This window comes from Trachymyrmex septentrionalis, unplaced genomic scaffold (assembly GCF_001594115.1).
Source record: "Trachymyrmex septentrionalis isolate Tsep2-gDNA-1 unplaced genomic scaffold, Tsep1.0 scaffold87, whole genome shotgun sequence".
Taxonomy (NCBI): domain Eukaryota; kingdom Metazoa; phylum Arthropoda; class Insecta; order Hymenoptera; family Formicidae; genus Trachymyrmex; species Trachymyrmex septentrionalis.
In genome coordinates this window covers 2731576-2740743 of record NW_017306059.1, presented here as the reverse complement: position 1 = coordinate 2740743, position 9168 = coordinate 2731576, and the positions used below count along the sequence as shown (strand labels likewise).

At 32.4% G+C, this 9168-nt stretch overlaps 2 protein-coding genes across 3 annotated transcripts in view; both read right to left on the bottom strand.

Moving 5' to 3' along the window:
- The window catches only part of LOC108755437 (gephyrin), a 4041-nt gene extending 996 nt beyond the window's left edge, over nucleotides 1-3045 (bottom strand). Inside the window, exons 1-7 of the mRNA XM_018498434.1 lie at nucleotides 2820-3045; nucleotides 2221-2548; nucleotides 1948-2155; nucleotides 1599-1880; nucleotides 1468-1534; nucleotides 1291-1405; nucleotides 221-496 (exon numbers count right to left, since the gene is read on the bottom strand). Coding sequence (XP_018353936.1) covers nucleotides 221-496; nucleotides 1291-1405; nucleotides 1468-1534; nucleotides 1599-1880; nucleotides 1948-2155; nucleotides 2221-2548; nucleotides 2820-2850 — 1307 coding nt within the window. The 5' untranslated portion in view covers nucleotides 2851-3045. The remainder of the gene's footprint in view (nucleotides 1-220; nucleotides 497-1290; nucleotides 1406-1467; nucleotides 1535-1598; nucleotides 1881-1947; nucleotides 2156-2220; nucleotides 2549-2819) is intronic.
- Nucleotides 3046-3709: 664 nt separating this feature from the next.
- LOC108755436 (CLK4-associating serine/arginine rich protein-like) lies at nucleotides 3710-9049 on the bottom strand. 2 transcript variants are annotated; one of them, XM_018498432.1, is made up of 14 exons: nucleotides 8687-9046; nucleotides 8365-8462; nucleotides 8117-8292; nucleotides 7812-8027; nucleotides 7222-7397; nucleotides 6961-7034; nucleotides 6546-6887; nucleotides 5872-6273; nucleotides 5693-5797; nucleotides 5559-5607; nucleotides 4918-4981; nucleotides 4741-4846; nucleotides 4412-4669; nucleotides 3710-4182 (listed from the first exon to the last, which is right to left on the bottom strand). In XM_018498432.1, the coding sequence occupies exons 1-14, from the start codon at nucleotides 8816-8818 to the stop codon at nucleotides 4164-4166; spliced, it is 2217 nt and encodes a 738-aa protein (XP_018353934.1). In that variant the 5' UTR covers nucleotides 8819-9046; the 3' UTR covers nucleotides 3710-4163. The 2 variants fall into 2 exon arrangements, with proteins under 2 accessions (XP_018353934.1, XP_018353935.1); XM_018498433.1 differs by lacking the exons at nucleotides 3710-4182; nucleotides 4412-4669 and having other exon boundaries at nucleotides 4765-4846; nucleotides 5555-5607; nucleotides 8687-9049.
- Nucleotides 9050-9168: the final 119 nt, after the last annotated feature.

The window sequence follows — 9168 nt, the reverse complement described above, 5'->3', positions numbered from 1 at the left end:
TGTGTGTGTGTGTGTGTGTGTGTGTGTGTGTGTGTGTGTGTGTGTGTGTGTGTGTGTGTGTGTGTGTATATGTACACACGTAATACACACGTAACGTGAATATATATATATATTCACGTTACATATACTATAGAATTTCAAAAATAAATGAGCGCATTTATGTAAAAGTGAAATATATAAATGCGAATGATTATACTAGAAATAATAAACGTTGACATACTTATCAGTCACAATTCCGAAATCCAAAGAATCAAAACCATTTTCTTTTAATAACGAGATTAAACTTATTCTGTTGCTATCATAGACCTGCCCTGGTCTTAAAGGTTCTCCAGGTTGCTGTAACTCATCTCCAGTAGACAATATACCTATACGTGGAAGTAAAGTAACTGCAACGCGTTTGTAGCCGCAGGCCGCTAATAGTCCTATTTCCACCGGCCCAATTCTTGTGAACGGGTTTAACACTAAGCTTCCCTTTTTTATATCACAGCCAATAGGTCTTTCAATAACATAAATAAATAATCAAATAAATTTCTATAATTAAGAATAAATTAAAACTTTTGGCAAAACTTATAGGAACCTTAAAGATGTACCATCTAACATAGTCCCTGCAATTAGAATAGTCTCTGCAAAAACTTGCAATTAGAAATGTATTAATATTTATACTTTTCATATAAAACTAAATATTAAAATTATGTATATGTGAAATAGTTATTTAAACAACATTATTATTTATTTAACAACTTACTTTTATCGTTTATTTACTGCATTTATTATTCTTCGTTATTGTTGTATATTTTAACTTAAAAAATAATGATAATTTCAATTTTATTATATATAGGTATTTTAAATAATCAAGATTATTTATGTAAAATTTCATTGCAATTCACAAATTAGTCATAAGTCATTGTTCTGTAAATAAATAAAATTTACTCTATTAAACTCTTTTTATTTACTGAACAACAAATCTGTAAATCACAATAAAACTGCACAAATAATCTTGATTATTTAAAGAAATTATGTGATTATGTAAAGAAATCGAAATTATCATAATTTTCTAAAGAAGTATTATAACAATAAAGAAAAAAATAAATGCAATAAATAAACTATAAAAATGTATTGTTAAATAAATAAATATGATGTTATGCACACAACTATTTGATATACATATACAGTTTTAGTATTTATTTTTATTTTTTGGAAAATATAAATATTATATATATATAATGCATTTCTAATTTCCAAAAACCTTTTACAAGGATCGTATAGATGATACATCTTTAAGCCTCGTACCTAATATCTTGTCCTTCTTTCGGCTCAATCATTATCTCAATTTCTTCTTCCTCTGTTCCATCAGAACTCTTTGACACTAGCTTTGTATCCTCAACTTGTACAACCGCTGTTGCTTCTGCAATTAGACAGAAAATGTAAATTCTTTATCGTAAGTAAATTGCAGTTACAATTATTTACCATCAGGAATGGGTGCTCCAGTATTCACTCGTACACAAGTGCCAGATTTAAGAGACACCAAAGTGGGCTGAAAAAATTTTCTTGAATTACTCTCTCTTGCATCATGTTGAGCGTCTGATGTTGCGACTTACTGCAGTTCCTGCTTTCACACCACACAATACCGTCCTTCTGCCTTTTCCATCATTTGCTAATACTGCATATCCATCCTTTATTGAAGCTCTGAATGGTGGCAAATCACAATTGGAACGTATGCTCTCTCCTGATAATATTCTACCGTAAGCATCTTTCAGATTTACGATTTCCACCTCTACATCCTTTGTACTCTCAAAACGTATTATGCGCAGTGCTTCCGCCACAGATATCATAGGAAATGAGGATTCTCTGAGACGTGTTGCCACATTCTCGAAACTCATCTAGAATATATAATCTAATTGTATTATACATTTTGTGTAACATCATTTTTAATAAAAAAAATCTCACTGGATTTGTACAAGAAGCATGATGCGAACAAGCAGCAATATTATGTTGCACAATGTTATGTGTATCTTTAATTTTTGCTTTATTATCCAAAATTAAATCTATGGCATGTGGAATTGCAGGTGCGATTGCAGTCAAGCACTCTATTGCAGCCTTGCGTGAACCGGGTAAATTAACAATCAGTGTTTTATGTCGTATTCCGCACACAGCTCTGAAAACATATTAAAAGTTGTAACTTTAAAGAGATTGCAGAATAGAAGAAAGAAATGACTTTACCGAGAAAGTACCGCCATTGGAGTTATTTTTAGGCTCGACATGAGCATCTTTAAAGACAGTCCAGGAGTTTCTTTATGAATAACTTTTTTAGTTGCCTCAGGTGTAACATCTCTCTCGGAAAATCCAGTGCCGCCAGAGGTGAGAATAACATCAGCTTTATTTTCATCACTCCATTGGATTAAATATTTCATTATTGATGTTTCATCATCCTCTACAATAGCAGTGCAAGAAACATCTCCTTCAAGTATATTTTCTGCATTGCTGATAAATGCTTTTAATTCAGGTCCACTTTCATCTATTTTCTCACCACTAGCACAAGTATCACTCACTAAAACATTATAAAAGATTATTAAAATTCAAGAAATGCAATAAATATAGATGTATTAAAAATATTTCTTATACTTATTGTATTATATTTTATAATCTACACAAAATTATAAATTAAAGATATGAATGCGATGAAAGCACAATGTGTAATCATATTTAATTTTCAAACGTGTGCATGGTTAAAATATTTTGTAACCTTTTAAATTTTTATAAGTAACAAATATTTGATATATTCCACGTAAATGTCAGAAATATGTTATAGTATATATTACCGGTTAAAATTGCAAATCTTATGGGTGCCATTTTAATATTCCTTTAATAGTCTTGTGACTAAATAATTTGTAAGTAAACAATTCAGTGATTAGATTATGCAAAATATATACTCTATTTAATCACCAGAGAGAGAGAGAGAGAGAGAGAGAGAGAGAGAGAGAGAGAGAGAGAGAGAGCAGATGGAAAACTACTAATCGACTAACAGAATTGACATAATGACACTGTAATATTTCTGTTCATAGTTGCACTATATTAGTTCCTGCACTTAAAATGAAATAGACAATATGATTAGATATTGGAGAGAAAAAGAGGAAAGATTAACGATACGAATCGAGAAGTTCAGCTACACAAGCAAGACTCTCTCTTTTGTACAGTCCCAGTACAGTGCCAGCCAAAAGTTTATGTGAATTTTTGCACGGATCACTCGTCATTCATAAGTATACTGAATAATATCTGGAAGGTACACATACTTGGTAGATGAAGGACTACTAACAAAGACAATAGAAGCAGTTATTTTTATTATACGCCAATAAATTATGTTGTCAAATATTTTATCAAGCTTATAATTTAAAATTAATTAGACTTTTTTGGTATTTAAATATGTTCTAAGTTCTAACAATCAATATTTATTAGATTCATTAATTTTATTTTCATTTTTCTAGAGTTGAGTTTCTCATTTTTCTTTTTTCTAACGCTCAAATAAAACATCTTATGTTATTCCATCTCACCGACCTCTATATTCTTGCTTTCATATATATTTTACAGCGAATTTAATAAAATAACTTGTTTAGATTGTACATAAAGGTGTAAGATTATATCGTATTCCTCTTTTTTTTCTTTGATATTATATGATAAGAGGTATAGAAAATAATCACCATTTTATCCTGCTATGAAATAAACATCTTTATTATTGAAGAATTATATTTAACAATAAGAGAGATACATAGTAAAAAGAGTGCATTCAATTCTAGAATATAAGAATTGTATTTTCATCTTTCTTACGTATGAAATGAAAGTTGTAAACATGATCCTCGCAATAACATTATTAGCTATTTTCATCGCAATTTTTCTAATTCTTACATAAGCACCAAGAATTAATCTGTGCAAGCAAAACGATAATATACGAATACCTCCATTTATTTGATAATATTATAAAGATTAAATCACGCTATATATAAAGACGCATTTTAAAACAATCTTGGCAGGTCTGTATACTTTTCCCTCGTCATTGTAATTCTTTCGGATATTAATAGTGATTTAAGGAAGGAATGCAATTGAATGGGAAATATTCAAAATATTGGTTTCAAATCATTTGGATGGAAGAGTAAGCGTGTGTCCTGAAGTCAATAGTCGACTAGGCCTCTGCAATAACGTAAAATGGCATAGGTTTTTTTTTAGCAGCATATAAAATGTACATTGTTATATTTAGTTGCACCGAATCAGCATTGATCTCCGCTTAATCATCTTCTCTGTGTTAATAATCAGTACTAATAAGAGATAATTGCTAATGTCCAGTAAATATGAATTATCGGTGAATTATCGGTGCAACTCGGTAATCGCAATTCTAGGCGTCAGATTCGGGGAATTTTACCGATTGTTCCTCGGACTCAATGAACGAAGTGGTGAATCTCTGTATCTCCTACGCGACTCTGTTCTACTCCGATCGCGATCATCGCGTCGATCTCTCTCTCTGTCCCTGTCCCTATCGCGCTCGCGATCACCATCCGCGTCTCGCCTATCGCGACGTACAGTATGATGCCTTGGACTACGGCTCGGACTTGGTGTACGAGACATAGAAGATCGCGTGTCGGAACTATGACCTTCGTAACGATGTCTTCGTTCTCTCTGTCTGAAAAATGAAACAGCATTCTTGTAAACTTGAAAAGTTGCGCTGTATCATAATTCATAAAAATTATTTACTTTCTACGGAGTTTCAAAGACATTTCTCGAATCTCATCTTCTCGATCCTGTCTCTGCTGCTCCATCTTCTCAATTCTCAACTGTTCAGCTTTCTTGTCAGCTTTATCTAAAAGAATTCATTTTACATTTGCCTTTTATGACACATAATGTCCTTTATTCTTTCAAACATCCACTCACACTGCCTGTTTAACAGGACTTGCATTTTCTTCTTAAGCCGCTCCTGAGGTGTAATTTTCAACGACTGAAAAATAAACAAACTCTTAAAGGTTTATAAAGAAAGAGCTAGAGAAGAATCGGTATTTTTAGCATAATTTAAAAGTCTAACGTACATACAATTTAATTATGCATTAATATATTATTGCCAATTACTGGACATAACTACATATGTATATGTATATATATATATATCACAAAGAATTCATTTCCTTTATTGAATGATTAATAAAACGCAATTATGAGCAATGAAAAAAATAATAAGATAATCAATTGGACATGAATTGGTCCCAGTAACAGTTATTTTAAAATAAAATAATAATATAACAATTTACATGAAAATTTTCACATTCTTTATGACTTTAACTCTAAGTATGTTAAAATTCTGTTCCCAATTAAAAATAAAATAAATAAATGCAAAAAATATGACGTTGACATATCAGTAATGTGATATAATGAAAATAAAACGCGTTTGATGAAGTTCTTCGTTCAGATGAAAGACATTTAGACATTATACTTATATAGATAAGATACTTATATAAGTATGTTCTGTCTTTATTCTCTGTGCGTTAAGTGACTAAGAAAGCGTTATGGTTCTTACTGACTTTGTGTCCGCCACCAGAATTTGTACTTAACCCTGCTTTTGGCTTGTTCCTGAAATATTCGGAAAAAATTTAATCCATATCATAATAATTTAAGATGCGCGACAAATTAGAATTGCTGCTCATAAAATGCTTACACGCTTGTATTTATCGGTGTCTTCGGTGCTGCTGGACTGGACTTTTCTTCGTTATCGGATAATTCTAATTCAAGACTTGACGATTTTCCACGTCGGCCATAATACCTGCACGTAAAATATATGAGTTATTCAATATGTTACGGTAATTTAATTTTTAGAAAAATCTGTGATATCTTCACCTAGGCAGTGCTGGCATTTTATTATCATCACTTCGCGATCGTTTACAACTAGATTGACTTCTCGATCTCGATCTGGATCTTGATGGAGATTTCGATCTCGAACGAGACTTGGATCTTGACTTCGACAACGAATAGCGTCTTTTTCGATAGCTGTCTCTAGAATGGCTCCTGTTACGCGATTTAGACCTTGATCTTGATTTTGATATGCTGCTAGAGGATGAACTCCTCGATCTTTTTAAATGCGAGCGTGATCTAGACCTCGAACGAGAAAGTGAACGGGATCGAGATCGGCTGATACTTCTACAACGCGACCGTGATTTACTTCGCGTTCGTGATCGTCTGGAGCGACTTCTTGTACGGGATCTTGTATACTTCCGAGGTCTTGAGCGTGTTCGTCTAGATCTAAGATAAAACAGATTAAATACTATACAGAAGCTATGCATTTCGTGGGTTATCTCCGTATTCAAATCCATTTTATATTAGCATATTAATAATGGATTTGGACATGGAGATAATCCAAAACGAATAGCTTCTATGTAGAAAATTCCTGGAAGCCTCCAAAGTAGATTAAATAATATATATATATATATATATATATATATATATATATTACAAAATAAAATATTAATTTATCAATAATTATTCATTACCCCTTTTGTTTTTTTGCAACTTACCTCATCCTAGATCCGCTTCGCTTTCCATCACGTGTCCTATACGACTTAGTCCTACTAACAGAACGTGAGCAGCTTCTTGATCTGGATTTGGAAATTTTTTTACTAACAGTTCTATCATTGAAAGGAGGACTATCCGATCTCCGCCGTCTGAGATACGAATAATTGACTTTTCTTGAATTCGACGAAGACACATGTGATGTGCTACCATGAGTTTCTTCTTCCCCGCCAAAGCTTGTGATGTAAGTAATCTGTCCTGCATTTACAGGTGATGTGGATCGCGATCGCGATTTAGAAGAGGACTTTCTGTAAGGATTATACTCTGGGCTTTCCCTAGCTGCGTAACTGAAACAAAAGAATTTGTATAAGCGATAATGTAAAAAAGTATTTACTTTATGAAAGTGTAATTAATTATTACCTAGGCGGACTCATAACACGGCCTATCATCTTCTTTTCCCTGAATGCACGTCTTTCTCTACGCGACCGTCGACCCTATTTTATATCAAAATATAAAACAAACATTAGAACATATTTTACATTAAATATTTACATTAATGATATATTTTCTAATATTTGATTATAGTATATTGTAATACATATTGTGTGTGTGGTATATATATATAACAATTACATATTATATAAATATATGAGTTGTTTGAATTACATTGCAAATACTTACCGAGTACATAGCTTTTTCTTCCTCTTGCTTGCGAGCCTGTCGTAAGGTTTCAGCTTCTTCAAAATCTTGTGTTAAAAAGCTAAAATAATCAGCACCTAAAAGTCCATATTTTTGAGCTACTAAATTCATCTCATGTGCCTGAGATGGTTCTATTTGAGATACATCCACGCATATATCTGAAAAAAAGTACCATTAAAAAATTAATTCATTCTTGTAGTATTCTAGAGCACATTAATGCATTATTGAAACCGAATATGTATCGACTCGTGTTTTTGTTGTTCAAACATTACAGAGTACGGTCAATGTAATGTTTGAAGCATTCTTTCAAACATTTTAAAGCATTTTAGAGTAAAATTTCGATCTCACTCATAGACTAATGATGAATTCATTATATATGTGGTAATTTTATATATATAATTTCTAATTATATGTATACATAATTATATACATTTTTTCTGAACATAAATGTGTATATATATATATATATTTTTTTTTTATGTGCAGGAATTTAAATGGATCACTGGAATCAGTTTCTATGCAAAATACTTAATTAAAATATATTAAACGGTGCATTACGTAAATAATGGTACCTAAATCTATATCGCTGTCTTCATCATCTCCCTTCTCCTCCGATATAACTGGGTCTATTGTTTTTACTGGTTCAGGTATTGGCTCTTCTGTTTCATAATTATATCCGATGGCAGCGTTATTAGCAGATTTCTTTTTATCTTTTGCAGCATCCAACTTTGTTGATGAACCAAACTGTTCTTCTAAATGTATTTGATGAAGAAACTTTTCTTCAGTCACTGAAAAAAAATCATTTAAATAAAAATATAACAGAAAAATATAACTGGTAAGATTTTTTTGTACAATGGAGAAAAGAGAAACAATGTACCGCCTAAAAACTCATTTTGCACAATTATACGGTAGCGTTCATAGTTGATATGTCTGTCTTCACTTGTCAGAGCAATATCAACATCGATAGTATCTACAGGTTCTGGTATCCAATCCAGATGTGCCCGTACATCAAACCGATCTATAAGATTGTCATCATTGCCTTGCCATGGCATCCTAATAACAAAATATATTATTTTCTACCAATAAACGAGCATAATTAACAGCCGTACTAGTTGCAGAACTCACATGTTTGCAGGACTGTCACCTGCAGCAGCTATTGCCGGATCCAAGTGTATCTTGCATGGTCTACCATGTAGCTGCAGAAACTGAGTAGGATCTGATTTCTAAGTAGAACACAAAAACATACACTTATTATGTATCATAGAAATACTTCTACTCACAATGATATTTTAAATATAGAACAAAGAGGCACGAAAGGCACAATAAAGGTTAACCAAGAAACAAAGGATGATATGTATTTTTCGTAAAAATAATGCGTGGTGCATTGATCCGTTTCGAATTGCACGAAAGAAGAAATCCATTATATACGTTTTTGCGCAGTACTTACGATTTTCTCATAGTAGTCCCTTCTACGTTCCGCTCTGCGACGGTAATCGACGAGCATACCGCGGATTTTCTTTTCCTGCTTGCGTGCCTCGTGCCACATTCTGCCGCCGGTCTTCTTCACAGAGAAACTCATTTTCTTTTCCTCAACGCTGTAGATCAATTTCGTGCGATTAGCTCGACACAGATGCCATTTGTCCAGTTGTAAACGTTAAAAAATTGAAGCACTAATAATTGACACGCTTTCCTCTCCCGCGAGACGGACATGTCTGATGTCTGATCTGATGTTGCCTTACTTAAGAACAGCGACTTCTCACGGGATTGGCGGAAATCGCTTGTCTATAGTCAAATCGCTCTCATGATGATGATCATTGGATCGATAATAAACTATCCAATCTTGTTACTTTATTTTTCATCATATATTAATATTACATTTAATTACTGAAATTATGAATATTTAATTGAATATTTATTTAATAATAACTG

Coding starts and splice junctions, on each gene's coding strand:
- LOC108755436 (XM_018498432.1), bottom strand. CDS start 8,818: ATGAGTTTCTCTGTGAAGAAGACCGGCGGCAGAATGTGGCACGAGGCA. Junction 8,463..8,686: donor GGGACTACTATGAGAAAATC/GTAAGTACTGCG, acceptor TGTTCTACTTAG/AAATCAGATCCTACTCAGTT. Junction 4,670..4,740: donor TCTTTGAAACTCCGTAGAAA/GTAAATAATTTT, acceptor TTCATTTTTCAG/ACAGAGAGAACGAAGACATC.